At 40.4% G+C, this 16,985-nt stretch overlaps 1 protein-coding gene across 1 annotated transcript in view; it reads right to left on the reverse strand.

Annotated features, from left to right (window-relative positions):
• LOC126396968 (uncharacterized) overlaps positions 1–16,985 on the reverse strand; it is a 105,661-nt gene that overhangs the window by 11,458 nt on the left and 77,218 nt on the right. Inside the window, exons 9-11 of the mRNA XM_050055378.1 lie at positions 15,242–15,341; positions 13,284–13,342; positions 10,488–10,552 (exon numbers count right to left, since the gene is read on the reverse strand). Coding sequence (XP_049911335.1) covers positions 10,488–10,552; positions 13,284–13,342; positions 15,242–15,341 — 224 coding nt within the window. The remainder of the gene's footprint in view (positions 1–10,487; positions 10,553–13,283; positions 13,343–15,241; positions 15,342–16,985) is intronic.

Below are 16,985 nucleotides of genomic sequence, written 5' to 3' on the forward strand. Positions count from 1 at the left end.
ATTACCTCATTTAAATACGTGCAAATAACACCGAAGCACCGAGATGCAATCTGCTTGGCAGCGCAGTTAGTGGAGCATTTCACCCTCTGCGCGTGCTTTGTGAATTAGACCGTATCTGTTTGCTCCATTTTTACCGGTTTAGCGGCCGCAAAAGCCACGCAATCCTTTTGTGAATACGGCCCTGAGTGCGCCTCGGGTTGCACTGCTCAAAACTAGCTCTGTGCGGGGTTCGCCACCCTGCGCCGCGCCGGGAAACTGGAGCCCAGAGTGGCAGAGCTGGCCCCACCTCCCACACATACAGCAGACTGTGAGGTTCTGACACAGAGAGCTCTCCTCTGGGTTGAATAGCAAAAATGCATCAGTGACTAATGTATTAATCTTATTGCAAATTAGAAAGTGAGTTATTGAGATAACTGTACAAGGTAACGTTTATGTAACATAAATAAACAAGAAATATATCTTATGAATTTCTCCAATACCAATAGAACCGTTAATGTTGGGCCTTATCAAAACTATGGTCTTTAATAATTTGCCCCCAGGATCCGTTTCATATTGGGTTTCGGTACCCATCCTTGGTCAGGAGCCACGTTGAGGGGTCGGATGGGTCAAACAAAAACAGGACTTTCCCCAGGTGACCGATGTTCGTGTCACACATGAAACCATGTGAACTTGGTACGTCATCACCATCTTTTTTTTCCTAAAAATAACCACAGTAAGTTTACGCAAGCTCTTCTCATAAACTTTACTTATGTCTTCCTATGAAAAGTAACGCACCCAAATTTGTACGTACCCCATGTAATGATGAGCCAGCCAGACTTTCCCCAGGAGACGTGTGTTCAGAACCGTGTGAACTCTGAGTGAACACCATTTCAACGTAAGTCCTCACTGTGTTTCTTTTCCTAAACCTAACCACAGTATCTTTACTTATTTAAACCAATCCTCAGTAATTTTACATTAATTGCGCAACTTTACGTTAAGGACGTAATGTCATTCGTGGTACGTTAGTTTGTGGGATATCATATGAACCATTCTATGAGGATAAGCTGCTCTACATTATGTATGTAATGTGATGACGCCATTTGTCGAATCTAATTAGTAAGTTATCATATGAACCGTTAAATGTGCATTTTCGTAATCATACAAACTGTTGAATGACAATATGTGGGTGTCATTTTTCTGTCATTTACTGTTTCCAAAGTCAAGAATAAAGTTACCATCTTATCATTCAGTTATCATCAGTAGTACCATCAGTAGTTGTTGGTATCTAATCTGAAGATGTTCACACTAGATGATGCAAAGGATGAAGTATCTCAGACTATAACAATATAACTGAGACTGTACTGTCAACTACTACATCAAGTGTGGTATTATTTGCAGTTAGGATATGTGTATTATGAGAGATAATCATGTCTGACCAGCAGTCCCAAAAAGGCCCCCAATAGGGATTTCCCCTTGGATTCGCAAAGTGTTTAAGTCTGGTGGAAATCAGCCTGATAATCCTTTCGGGTACAGCTAGTCTTTGAAGGTTTTCTAAAAAACAAAAGCAGGAGACTGGGAAACTGAGGATGAATCACAAGTTCTTTGTTTGAAACCAAAGGCCATAAAGTTAGGCTGCGGGAAGAGAGAGAGAGAGAAAGCAAGTCATGGACAAGTAAGTTTTCTCCTCTCTCTGCGGCACTGGCTGTTGGTCTCATTGAATCGGCAGTGCACAGTGCAGCTCTGAGAGATTTATCCATTCATTTGTTGTGGCTACGCTCGAATGCACCCAACAACACACCATTTCTATTTTATTCTACTAGTCTTTCACTCTGCTGGGTGGCTGAACAGAATTATGTCCCCAACGATAATTATCAATCAAAATTATGGTCTAAAAAATGGAGGCAGAGGAAATTGCTTACCAGGACGTCAAGCAGGAACAGGACCCCAAAAAGAAGTAGTGTGATAAGAGAGAGAGAGAGGTGAGAGAAAGCAAGGCGAGAGAGAGGATTTGCATCTGTGCACTGTAAGCTATGATGATTTCAGTCAACTTATGGTAACAAACTGTGCCAGACTACAGGCCTTTTGAAGAACAAATAATGACAACTCAAATGCTTTACATTAACTTCCTGGTTCAGTGTTTGAAAGTAACTAGCTTGTAGAATGTGTTGCACCTGAGGGCAACAGTGTTTAGCTGTTACAATGTTTCTGCTAAAAGATTCAATTTAATTCCATTTTATTTATAAAGCCCAATATCACTATTCACACTTTGCCTCAGAGGGCTTTACAGCACATGACACCTCCTTGGACCCTCACAGCAGATAAGGAAAAACTCCACCCAAAAAAAAACCTTTAACAGGGAAAAATGGTAGAAACCTCACAAGGAACTACTGAGGAGAAGATGATGCAAAAAAACCCTTCCGTCATAAAGATATGCAGAAAGCATAAAAAATGTTAAAATGGGGATAACAACACAACACACACTTCAAGACAGCCTCTCCTTGAGGGCTTCATGGTGTTGCAATTGTAAAGATAGAAGTGAGAGCGTGAAGGTTTTGAAATCCTGCCCACTTTCTTAAGTATGCATACCTGGCTAGCTGCTTCATAAAGCTGGCCTACCTGATGCGGAGGGGGCCTTTCAAATGCTATTTGATGTCCCGACAAATACTTTATTTAAAACATAATGACCCCTAATGCACACTAATTCCATTTCATTGAGGTTTTGAGCCTTGTGAAGTGGCATGGTAGCAAAATTCATGGATTCTGCCGATGTTAATAGACAGTTAAAATACAATTTCATTGTTGTGTTACATCAGTCCAGTCACCAGAAGAAAATGTTAGCATAGTATGTTTCTGCCACGAATACATTAAATTTGCATGTTTTATATTTATCATATCAACGTTTTGAAACATAGTATGTCCTCCTGAACCTGAACTTTCGTATGGTATGTATTTTTAATTTCTCCTAGCTGAGAAAAAACTTGGCAATGGTGATAAAATTCCCAATGTCTTCAAACAAGTACTCTCTCATTACCGCTATCTTAGCTTGTTACTGTTGCTAAAATTGGTCAAATTTCTGTCATATCAAACTACACATTTTTAATCATAAATAAATAGGTTTCAACCAACCAACCGAATTTTAACAGGTTTTGTACCTTGTCCATTTTTGTGTCAGGGTCAGCTGCAGACTGACCTTGTTTTTCACATGAATTAGTGTATTGTGCTCTTACTACCACTAGATGGCACAAAAAGAGTATCCACGAATGAGGACAACAGGCCTAGGTTAAGCAGATTGAAGTAGAAGGTCCAGGAAACCCACAATGCAGTGACCTCATATGAGATCACAGGGTCTCAGGAGGATTGGGTGATCAGGTGATTTAGCGACTCATCGCTGTGTCTCCTGTGACTTTTTAGACACCAAACGTGGCTGTTTTTTAGATACCTGATGCTGATGAGGCATAGAACCACTAAAAGCAGTTGTTTTTTACAGAGACAGTGCTGCTTTCCCCGCAGGGATTTTGCTCCCAAAACCGGGCATTTTAAGCCTAAACCTAACTACATACAGGTTAACCACAGCGTTGCTAAAAAAAACTAACTTTCAACATATTTGCTACATAATAACATAAAAATATAACATATCCATGGTTTGCAGAAACACACAAAGCCAACATATTTCCTGGCAACTGGGATGGTTACACACAAGGCTTTCTAAAAAGGCTGTAAGAGCTTACTATAGGTTTTTAACGACCCCAACACTCTACAGCCAAGGTAGAGCCTATCGATCATTTGAATGGCTCATAGTGCCCTATTATCCCACCAGAACACTGCAGTTTCTTAAGTCTCCAAAAGTAGAACAGGAGCCAGAGCCTTCAGCTATCAGGATCCTCTTCTGTGGAATTATCTTCCTGACTTTCCTCTTTGATAAAGCCTATAGTCAGGGCTGGCTCAGGCTTGTCTTGGACCAGCCTCTAGTTAGGCTGACATAGGCCTAGTCTGCCGGGGGACCTCCTATAATACACTGAGCACCTCTCTCCTCTCTCTCCTTTGCTAACATTCATGTCCTGTTACTGCATTTTGCTAACTCGGCTCTACTGAATGTCACTAGCTCGGCTTTTTCTCCGGAGCCTTTGTGTTCCACTATGTGGCAGGTTACCTCGTATCACAGCTGCGCCTGGATCGTGTGACGTGGTTGTGCTGCTGCCGTGGTCCTGCCTGATGCCGCCTACTGCTGCTGTTATTATTAGTCATACTTCTACTGTTAATACATGATTATTGTCACATACATATTCTATCATATATTAACATATACTTACAACATATTGTCCCACAATGGCCGTAATTATTATTAGAATATTATTACTATTAATGTTGTTGTAAGCTACTGTCATTACTGTCTGTCCTGAATCTCTCTCTGTCTCTCTCTGTCTCTCTTTATGTCTCATTTTGTCATATGGAACACTAAATTTTTTATGTTAATCTGTTCTGTACGACATCTATGTCTGTCCGTCCTGGAAGAGGGATCCCTCCTCAGCTGCTCTTCCTGAGGTTTCTACCATTTTTTCCCCCATTAAAGGGTTTTTCCTTATCCGCTGTGAGGGTCCTAAGGACAGAGGGATGTCGTATGCTGTAAAGCCCTGTGAGGCAAATTGTGATTTGTGATATTGGGCTTTATAAATAAAATTGATTGATTGAATGGGTCAGTGCAAAAGAGGTGTGAACTGTAAGATATGCTGTAGTTTTGGGCCTTGTTGACTATTGTTTTACAAAAAATGAACCTGCACTCACAGTGATAGCCTCTTTGAACTTAGCTGGACTTGCTGATCTTTGATGCAAATGAAGCTATGAGACTCTACAAACTCATTGAGGCAAATGGCACCACCTTGGTCGAAGTCCTTTTGTTCCCAGGATCTTGAGAATCACATGCACTGTGCTCCTAGAGGTGCAAAGCACAGACTAAGGAAGAGGCACATGTGTAATTGGGATTCCAAAAAAGTGGCAAGGGGTAAACTGATAGTGAACAACTCATCTCTTAAAAGTCATTTGAACCACAGTTCCAAATAGACCTTAATAGACTCCCTGATGCATCCATCAGATAAAGATTGATGAAGAGGCAACCTCTGAGATCTCTTCCACTAAGGATCCATTGGTTGGGAGCTATCAGTATATCATGCAGATTGGCCTGCCTGTCTTTCTTTGGAGCCCCCAGAGGACAAATTTAGAGGACAGATCTGTCTGTCTCAGACAGATTCACCATGGTGTGAGACAGGCGGAGCAGCCATACTGAACTAAGTGATGTCAGCCCCTCTTGCTGTGTTGCCTAGAGGGACAGCATGGGATGGCAGCTAGCCTCATCTTCTCAGTGGGAAGGGCATTTTTGCCGGGAGGATGCATGAGGACTAAACAGGTGAAATTTGTCTTTCCAGGAAGATGAAAGATCCTTCCTGGCTTCTGTAGAAGGCTGACGTTTGCTTGGCTGACAACAGCTGGTCAAGGATGGATAACTAGTGAATTTGTAACCAAGGGGAAATGCAGCATTGCTCACTTCTCTTTAGCTGCTGGAGGTCGTCAGACAAAGAAGCAGAAACAAAGGAACACCTTCCTATCACAAAACATTGAGGGTGACAATGTCAATCTTCCCTGTGTCCAGCCTGACTACAGTTGGGACTCTTTCTGTAACTGTGGCACTCGCCCCAAACCAGTTACTGAACTGCACAGCCGCACAACACACAAGCTACAGCTTCACTATGGTGAAGGTCTTCAGGGACTGTAAGTGGACACCAACAAAACACCAAAGGAGACCATCAACAACCAGGCCACCAGGAGGTATTTCTTTTAGCTATTTCACTTCATCCTTGTCCTTCTCCTAAACATCTTCTTGTCAGTCACGCAGACAGAGGTCACACATACACTCAGTGCCCGCTCACACTGGCACAATTACATTTATTTGCTCATTTATTGGAGTACCTGGTGCTGGAAGCCTGGTGAAGTAATGACTAAATTTGTTATGTTACGCCATAGCTAAAATTGGTTGCGGCTAGTTTCATTCATGGTAATTATATACAAAGATAGGGCTGGGCAATATGGCCAAAAATGTTTTTACGATTAACATTTCCATATTAACTGATATCAGTAATTATCATGCTAAAAAGTCAAATCATTTTTTCTTTCAAGTTTAAAAGGCTGATTTTTTTCCTATTGAGTGACAGCTGAAGATACCAGACAGTTAATTGTAGTTTAAATTATTACTTATTGTGAGAACATGACAAACACTTGCCAAACAGCTGAACACTTCACAAATCTGACTAGACAATTCTAGTCAAATAATGTCAGTTAATAAAACCATCCAGATCATATATATGACATACAAGTCAACTCAGTGCACCTTATGCCAGATCACCAAGAGGACCTGACAGTGCAAACATGTCGGCCAATCTCAAAATCTGGGCGTAACATGATCTGGCCCCAAGCAGAAGAAGTATACTAAATGGAGGGTGACAAAGCACTGAAAACAAGGCCGACCTTCCCACCATCCAGTGTACACCACATTTCATCCAGCTTCCGTGTGAATCCACATGAATGAAAAGTTAAACACACAGCCCTGTTAGATCCATATGAAATAGAGCACTTAGTTGAAGGCTCATCTAACCATGCACTCAGTGAACTAAAAGTAAAAGGAGAGTTTAGGTTTTTGCAGTGCATGCATTGACCTAAGAACTCTGTATATGTGGAGAGAGAAAGTAAAGCCTGTTTACAGCGACTGAAATAACTCTGAAATGTTATCATGAATCGATAAATGGAGCTCCCCTGTGAAAAAACTTGCCATTATAGAGCACTGCTTTGCCACGGAACACTGCTCTCAGAATCTGGTGTGTAGGTTGGACACAAAACAAAAAAAAAAAAAAAAAAGCAGCCTGAAGCTCATAAATCTCAGAGAAGTATCCCAGAGGAGAGAGACTTATTGTGTGGAGCTGCTGTAAGTTGTTTTGCCAGAAGCTGATCAGTAAAGTACATCAAAGGTCAGATACAGCCAATTGTTGGGCATAGCTCGGTGAAATTTGTCACGGCTGTGTATCTCATGCAGCAGTGCAGCAGAGTATTTTCTTGAGATTAAAATGTAGTACCTGTTCATTTTATATTTTAAGTCTTTGGCTTTTTTCCCATTTGTTTTTAAAATGTGCCTGAAAAACATGGTGCACAATCTGAATTTAGAGAGGTGAAAGCTCTGAACTAAGACATGAATTATTGGATTTGATGGATATAGCATCATATAAAAGGTTTAGTGTTTTGTCAGTCTTGCTAAGAGTTGGGATGATATGTAGAATATCCACTTAAAACATAAAAAGGTTGAAAATACATTCATTGGTGTGTGTAATCAGTTTCTTGGTGGTAGAGAAGTTGTAAAATGTGTTAATCAAGAAGTAATGTAACATAGCAAAGAAGGTAGGACAGAAATGAGCATGTTGAACTGTGTTAGGAGAGTAGGCCTACTGGTCCATGCAATGCGTTCTCATCCCAACTCATCAAATATTGCTTTGTCAGTGGACTGGACTTTCGTGTCTACATATGACACACTTGGTACCCTCATATCACCATAAAAGGTGCCTTCTCATGATGGTGTCTGAAGCCAAAATCACTGACAAAGCAGCTGTACCTGATGAGTTGGGAATGAAAGCAGGCTGGTCCATGATATCCTTGCTGTTTGTGTTTGTGCAAGGGTTCCATTATTTGCACTATTATTATTTTGACATAAGTGATAGTCCAATGATATAGAATTGCACTGCCATAAAGTTGGGGACTTTGTGAGAGACAAATTAAAAATATAAAAGGTCACAATCAAAAAAAAAAATAGCAGAGGCTGAGGTATCCTGACTGTAGTGCCTAGTTGGGATCAAACTTCAAAAACATTGGGCCTCATTCACTAGTATCTGCGTAGAAATGTTCTTTGCATACAAAATAATTGTGCATGCAAAATTATTGTTGGATTCATGACATGTGTGCAAGTCATCAGAGGGAAACCTTTCCTGTGTCCTCATCACAAAATTTAGTGCTGGAGTGGAGAGATGAAGATAAAACAGAACTTTTTGGATGCAATGAGCAAGGATATGTTTGAGAAAAAAGGGTGCAAAATTTCATGAAAAGAACACCTGTCCAACTGTTAAACACAGGGTGGAAAATTAGATACCGCCCAAGCCTAATTCACAGTAAACAAAATTTTGAACATGGGTATCCAAACCTTTGCATGCCACTGTAAATACAAAAAACATACACTTACAAACAAGGCAGAAAATATAAGCCTCATTGTGGCAGACTACATCACACCTTTGTTATGTTCATATGGCCACTGTCTTGGATTGCTATCTATATTTAATGAGGAGAGTGGAGTTTAATTTCCACTGCAAAAAAGTGCAGTCTGACTCTGAACCTCAACGTCCCTGAGGCTGGTTTCTATGTTAACGGTAGAATATAGCATGTTAAATGTTCTCTCCACATGCATCTTAGACTCTTTAGTTTACGGACATTGTGGATGGTCTGTGCTCTCAGGTGCATCTGGAGTTCACTGCTGATGGTTGTAATACAAGATTGCCTCTCTCTGGACCATATTTGCTCTCCCATCCTGGGTGATGCTTTAACTGCTCTCCTTAAATGTCTGCTGAAGGTCTCAGAGAATCCTGCCTTTTCAACCAGTGCTGACGGTCTCTGTCTCTCTGTCTCCTGCAGTGTGGGCACATGTGATCATCTGACAACAGTGCTCAATGTCAGTCATGGTCGATCACAAATCAGCTTATAATAGCTGAATTTTCTGTATGTTATTGGTTTAAAAGGGTCCTTTTGAACCCAATAAAACTTTCTAGGCATGACAGGCTTCAGCATTCATCCCAACCAAGCAATCTTACATCTGCTATCCTCCACTGCTGTCATCTCTACTTTCAACTTGTATGGACATTTCTTACAAAACCCTATTGTTGCTGTATCGCACAAGTTTCTTATTACTTCTAGAATCATCCAGCAAAACCTTACTATTTTAACAAACCACCTATTGCCACAAGTATGACAAATCTTTTTCCTGGCAAGGATTTTAACACATTAGACAATCCAGACCTCCTTTCTTTGCCTAAAACAAAGCCATCCCCTTGAATTTCCTGCCTCCATAATCCCTGACCCTCTGCCTATGGAGAGGTTGTGGCAGTTATTCACAGAAACAGCTCAGCGTCCTGTGGTGCTCTCTCCTGGGAGACAATAAAACATATGCTCTCCTTGGGGGGAAAGTTTCTGCCTTGGTACAAGAGTAAATTTAGAAAACTGGTAAATAGCACTTTGTATAAAATAATGTTTTCTATGTGTTTTGGCTTAAATTTGCTTTGTCATAATCTTTTTTCCATTTTTATTTATACAGAAGGTGCAGGACGTAATTCTGGAGAAATATAGTTGATTGTTGAGTGTCATTCAGGCCGTCAAACACTGATGCTTTGGGCTGGTTTGGTTAGAATACCAACCCAAGTTCATCAGTATTTAGAAACTTGGATATGAGACTCAACAGTCAATGATATTTTCCAGAATTACTTACTAAACCTTTAAAGAGCTTCCCTGACATCAAACAAAATTGTCAACTTGTTTCAGTCTGTTTCTATCTTCGGTCTGACGTGTTCAATCGAACTGATTTCTGTTGGGGAGGGGAACTCAATTTTCCCCAACCAATCACTAGTGACCAGTGTATCCACCTGCATGGATCTGCATCATTAGAACGCCAGCAAATGCCTGCATGGAATAGGTGGAGTCTGCACATCATTTGACAGTTGTCTCAGCTGGCAGACACATCAAATCCACCACTAAACTTCAGTGGCAAGAGCGGCATATAGGTCATCATGACTACATGGTTCATAAAAACACAAACAAGTCAAGGGAAACTGGTGAGACAGAGAACTAATGAATGTCATTCAGGCTTAAATAAAATCACATTGTGAGTGTCACTGTCCATGCAAGCATTTATTTGTCAACTAGGAAAGCTACCATGGCTTTTGCCCTGCAGGCTGACATTGATGTGTGTTTGGTCACAGTTTTCCAGGCCCTCGCTGTTACACCTTAAGTGGAGCACCAGTGCACTGAAATGGAGCCGACCAATTTCCCAATCTAACGTCATTTTAAGTCCACACTGTAGCAAAACATAAACAAAACTAAAGCTATGATGTCAGGTGATATTGAAAACCCATGTCGATTTAGGACAGCCTCAATGGCAAAGCCAAAGCTGCCTACTGTTATTACTCCTCATTGGTTCTGGGGCACCACTTAACAATGCCTGAAAATAGGTTAACCATGACTCTGATTGGCAAATTGAGTCCCACCACAGTGCTCATCGGTTGTTTTTTTTATTTTAATCGAGAAACTGTTTCATGTCATGATGCCAGACGAATCAGTTCAATCAAACTTCGTAGCATGGGCAGATTCAAAGGTCTGGACCCAGGCAATTAAAAAGCAGGACCAGAAGAGAAGAGTGTGGAGAAGAATGTGCTTACCAGAGGATGTTGAGCACAGTGCAGGTTGTCAGACCTCCAAGCACTGCTCTCCGAAACCACAGGATCTGGACATAAAAAAAGTAATGCAGCACATGTTGACCAAAGCAGAGTTACAACAGAATTTTACAATAACACAGTACGATTATAACCAAATGATACAATATCAGTTAAACACTTTAAACAATAATATTGAAATATCAGCCAGGCTTAACCATACATAAAATGCAAATTTTATTTGCTGCCCACTCCATTTACATCCAGTCATTTTTTCACTTAAATGCTGCAGAGAACTCTTTAAGGCATGTCAGTGACAGTGACAGTGACAGTGATACACTTTCAGCCACTACAGTTGATGATTCTAACCTTGTCTTGTATGCTTTGTGTGTTTTATTTAAAATATCTGTTTAATGCAATTGATCCATCTTCAAAAGCAATGACCTCAAACATACAAATCATGTCAGGGATGATGATACACTTTGTAGTGGTTTAGCCATGTCAGGTTTGGGTTATTTTTATGAAGCAGAGTATGTTATTGTAACAAAGACATTGAGAAATTGCTGTAGCAGAAAGGCAGGGTCGCAGCCAATGACAATGGGGCAGGAAGACATATAAAGGGTACTTTTTGCTTTGAGACATACAACTGTTTTTATCTGCATATTCAACATGTACCAAAAAGAACCTGATGGGAAATTGTGGATTGGAAATTTGAAAAGAAAAAAAAAAAAAAAAAAAAGCCTTTTAACTTGGCTGAAGTGGAAAAGTTGGTGGACCAAACAAGTAAAAAAAATATATATATATTAAAAAAAGTGCAATGGAAACAGACGTTGCAAATAAATCAAGACATATGTTGTGTACAAGAAACATCTTTTTCACATGGTTTTCCAGCAATTAGGTCATCTTTTTATAACCTCTTCTTCTGCAACGGTTTGCAATGACACCCAATTGAACAATTAGTGCCACCATCTCCCTCCAGTATCTTGATGCACCCAGCTCTTAATATTCACATAACAGTAGCAGATGGAATGGAAAACTTTGTGTCAGTGTTAAAACTGGAATGTAAATCAGACATGGCCTAGTTGTGTCTACTGTACGAGTTTTTTGTAGAAGCATCTTCGATTATGCTTTTCTTCAGTAACCAGATGTTGTGTTGTTTTGTTTATTGTTTCTTGTAGTTAGGACTTAGACTGATCAGCGAAAACATTAAGGACAATACACCATGCCACACCACAAAAACTGCTCAGGGACGGTAAAAAGGTGTTGACCTGGCCTTCAAATACCCCAGATCCCAATCTGATTGAACATTTGAGTGACGTGCTGGTACCCAGGAGGTACCATCGATCCACGGTGGGTCCTCCTTGTCCTATAATGTCTGGCACCAACGCGTTGGCTTCAGATCTTTTGGGTCTTGTGGGTTGTGAGGTGGGGTAACAATAGATGTTTGATCAGACTGGGATTTGGGAAATTTGGAGGCCAGGTCAATGCATTGAGTTTCCTCAGGCCACTCCTGAGCAGTTTTTGTGGTGTGGCATGGTGCATTGTCCTGCTGGGGGGCCAATGCTACTGGGGAGTGCCGCTGCCATAAGGGGGGCTGCCTGGTCTACACTGGTGTTTAGGTGGGTGGAGCTTGTCTGGTGGCAACCACATGAATGTCAGGACCCAAGGTTTCTCAACAGAACATTGCATTGTAACAAAATGATCAATGTTGTTCACGTCACCGGTCAGTGGCTTTAATGTTTTGGCTGATCGGTGTAATTCATAAGTGTGACTGTAATGTGTAACTGAATGCCCCTTTAAAATGCTTTCAATCCTGTTTAGTTATTTTTTTTAGTTCATGCCTCCATTTTTGTCTTTTAATGCATATTGATACTTTGTTCCTGTAATATGCTTCATTTGGATAAATAAATATATGTATAAATATATGATTTTACGTGTATTATTCAAAGACGTGAGCCTGTCCAACAAAAAACTAGACCACATGCTTAAGGAAAGAGCTGTGCCCTAACCAGCAACACCTCTCACCTGACCAATAAAGACTAACCGAGAATGATGCCATTGAGGTTTACATCTCGTGCTGTCACAGGTATGAGCCCCTGTCCATGAGCAGATGCGCGCTTCTTTCTGCGCTGTGATATGGTTGACAGGTGTAGTTGGTAGAAAGAAAATAGTTCCTATATGAAACTGCACAACAAACTCTGTGGATTATCCTAAGTAACCAGGTCATGATTTCTGGAAACAGATAATGCTGTTAAGTTTTTCAAACGTACTTTTTCTTAGGTGCTTTGAGCATCATAAGCCGAGTGCCATCTAGTTTCATTATACTGGAGAGAAGGCAGACATCTCTACTGCAGATATCTCAACACTCTGCAACTCACACCAAAACCATCTAGATTGATAAACAGCACTACAGGTATTAAGAAAACTGTATATTTTTGATCTGGGGGAGTCCCTTTAAAAGTGTGTGGTGCCAAGCACTGAACAAGGTACAATTTCAGACCTATACTTAATATTTTCAAATAATAGCTGTCGAGGGAATGTACCCACAAAATGTACAAATGAACACTAGGAGCTGTCCACTGAGCTGATTTACTGGACCTGCTCAACCTATGACCACACTGGCCAGTCTGTTACAGGGTCACCACAGCCTTTCACTGCTTCCCACGTTACAGTCTACTCTCTCAGTGTACCATTACGAAAGATGAACAATACAGTGCCTCATAAGCCATTTTTGAATTCAGTACATCAAGTGTACAAATGAGGAGTCAGTTGAGGACATAGGAGAGGACTAGATATACCTACCTGTGTTCTGTTGTGTGAGATCTGTGAGAAGAGCAGAGGCATCACGTTTACAATCCCTCCTGTTGGGACGAAAACAAAACAGCGGGTTAATCCCACAGATTTCTTGACTATTTCTTTACTTTAGGGAGCAGCAAACCAACCTGTGGGCATTGTATTAGTCTGAGTTTCACCGAATCCCATCATAGCTTGAATGTTGTTTCAGAGGTCTTTAAACCCTAAAGAGAATACAGTTCTCAAGTAAACCTGATCCTCTTTTTTTATCTTAATTTTTTAAAAACTTGTTCTATAAACTGTTCCCACAACTGGCAATGACAAACTGTAAAGCAGCCATTATGGTTGTTTATTATTATGGCAGTTTGCATGTTCAAATGGCTCTAAGTAATGAAAGCTAGTGGGAAGTAGAGTCAGAGCTGTCACAGAAACACAAACCCTAATGAAACACAGTGAGAACCTGCCACAACTGATGTGTTGCAGAGACTTTAGGAAGTCAAAGTACATGCTGGTGGTGTGGACAGCAAACACACACACACACACACACACACACAGACCAGAAGTACAGGGACCTGCACACAGAACAGCTCCATAGTGCTAATAGAGATCAAAAACTCCACAAGGCACTTTTAATCTCTGTTAAAGGCCGACTCCATCTGCATTCTTTTTGCAGAATTTTCAAATGGAAACTCCCACACAGCCGTTTGCAAAAAGCACTAACATAGGTTACAGTGGCAATGCCCTCCTCTCCCTCAACCCCCTCCCCCACACACACACACATGCCGTTCGCTGACAGCTCCACTGACTGTGACTGTATCATGTATATGTGGAGGTGAAAGAGGGTGCTAGGTGCAGGTGGACACACATTGAGTTTCAGTACAATATTGCATTTACACTGTCTATTTCAACCAATTTTTATACTACTCTAAAACATTTATAGATCCACAGTTAGTGTATTATCTACACTTGTATGGTGGTTGACATTCTCCCAGTGTGGTGAAGTACACATAAGTACAGGAGCGCAGAAGCTTAGCAATGTACTGTGGATGCCAAGTTAGTTCAATTCCAAAAGTCACTTAATAGCACAAACTAACTAACCAGTGGTAGAACAGCAACTCTCCTTGCTCTGCAAAGTGAAATTACGGTTTCTGTCAATGGAGTCTGGCAGCTGAGGATGGGGGCAGCAGTCTAACATATTTTAGCCATACTTTCCAAATGAATTTCAACTCTACTGGAAGAATTGTTTGATATATCACTAAAATGGTGGCAGGTATAAAGCTTGCTATTTCATATCAGATACTTCCAACAACAGCAGTTTAAATGCTGTAAATATATAAACACTGTGGTGAAACTCAGTTGTTGCCGTGAATCACCTGTAAAGACACATTAATCAGCAAGCTCATTTCTATACATTACCCTTCATGAGGTGCTTTGCATTGACCATTTATGGTTGAATGTTGGCATCTACAGGGCCGATCCACGTGCGGCAAATTCCAAGTTGATTTCAGATTCATAAAAGAAAATTGCAAACTGTCAGGTGTATGGACAGGTTTATCAATCAGAATATTTTTTGGTGCGCTCCATTTTCTGCTTCTGTCCACACATACACTTTTAGTACAGATCCTACACACTGCTTTATATATGAGACTTCTGATTTTTTTCAATTTCTTGTGGCTTCTTTTTTTTTTTTAACATTGAATAAATGTGCTACTCTTTATCTTTTCTTTTCTAAGCACTACATTTTGGCCACTTTGTTGTAAACATGGTACAAGAAGTTAGTTTTTCAAATCTGAAAACTCTATTTGTGGCTGGTGCACTGGGAGTAGGTCCATCAGGGGCCTTCCGTTTTCTTAGACGGAAAGAAAAAAAGGATGGTAAAAGAAGGAAGAAGCATTCACTGGAAAAAAAAAGTAAAAAGATGAAGACAGACAGAAAAAAAGAAAGTGAGACATTTTGTTGATTCTCACCCAGAGCCACTGTGCCCATTAGGAAAGGTTTCCCCATCTGACTGAAGTCACTGCTGCTCTGAAGGCCAACCTCTGAACCTACGGCAAATGTCACAGCCACCTGAGACACACACACACACACACACACACACACAGGTCTGTTGTATCAATGCAAACACAAAGCATTCTGTCAAGGTGATGAGGGTATTTGTCATGTACACAGATAATTAAACCCTCAACAGCAGCACAAACAGCAATATCAAAGAGACATTTAGCTTTTTCTTCTAAAGCAAACAGTGAATGAGGATGTTAGATGATTAATTGTTGAAAAGGACTCATTACAGAGTCGTCAGTTACTCTCAGTTGTTTTCTCGTTTTCTCTAGCACATATCAGGAAAGACAGTATATCTGAAAAAGTTGTTTTACTTTACTAATAAAGATCTGCATTGCAAAGGACAATTTTCACACTGTAAGATTTGGTAAAACCACTTAACCACCACAGTGAAGTCAGGGACCTGTGTAACATTCAGAAAGATAAATGGTCAAAAAGAGAGGGCCCAGAAAACAGACCAAAATAAGAGCAACCTTTGTGTTTTAGAGCAACAACTAGACCTAGAAATAAATTTGCAGTTGCATACCTCTGCGGACCACTCATGTTGCACTCCAAATTGTCTTTTATTTTATACATCAAGTGCACCCCTTCCCAGCAGATGTGCTCGGCCCCTCCCCCCAAAGTCCAAACAGAAGTTTCAGTGTTAGTTGAAAACAGCCAGTCACGATGCTTGCCTCTCCAGTTGTTTTGAAACTTTGTTGGTAGAATTTCTAAGGAGATTTTTAAGAATTTCTAAGAAGGCAAAGTAACCGATTTGTTTCAGCACTGTAAGTCCACTCAAAAAGTGATGTATGACCAAGTTATAAAAGGACAAATAGCATAAAAAGACCCCTCTACTGCTGCCACTGCATCACAGTCTGTTGCTTTTATTTATTTATTCTCATTCATTTCATTGTTTTTCAGTTTGATTGTATTTCAATTTTAACGACATCCAGTGTTAAAAAGAAACATCAGAGTTTATGTTCAATAAATGCATGATGTTCTCGAAGCCAATGAGTAATTGTGATTGATGTCAATATCAATCAAAATAGTAGTGATTATTATTTCTGCCATCATCAAGCAGCCCTAGGTCACAGTGACCTTGACCTTTGACCAACAAGTTCTAATCAGTTCAGTGTTAAATCCAAGTGGACATACGTGCCAAATTGAAAGAAATTCCTTTGAAGTGTTCTTGAGATATCACATTCACGAGACTAAGATGTATGTATGTATTGATGTATGGACAGACAGAGGGACAGATGTATGAACAACCCGAAAACATTATACCCCCATCCACGGCCATCACTAGCGTGGAGGCATAAAAACACACTGTCGTCTGATTTCCTAATGGACAAATAGATATGTGAGAACTCAGCAAACCCCTTCCGAACAAGATAACAAGACACAAAATTGTACAAAGAGGATAAAGAGGAGAAAAGGGGCAAGGAGGAGGGTTGAGGAAGACAGGATGATTGGTTCTAATGACGTCTAAGTGAAAATCCTGTATGCCACCTAATGCTTTCTAGATGGACTGAAACATCAGCATAGGTTCTTCAAAAATCTTTAAGAAATTGTGTCCTCATCTCACGATGGGCAGGTTTCATTAGGCCTGAGACGAACAATTGACCATATTTTATTTAACTACTCACCACACACACATACACACACTCACAC

This window comes from Epinephelus moara, chromosome 10 (genome assembly GCF_006386435.1).
Source record: "Epinephelus moara isolate mb chromosome 10, YSFRI_EMoa_1.0, whole genome shotgun sequence".
Taxonomy (NCBI): domain Eukaryota; kingdom Metazoa; phylum Chordata; class Actinopteri; order Perciformes; family Serranidae; genus Epinephelus; species Epinephelus moara.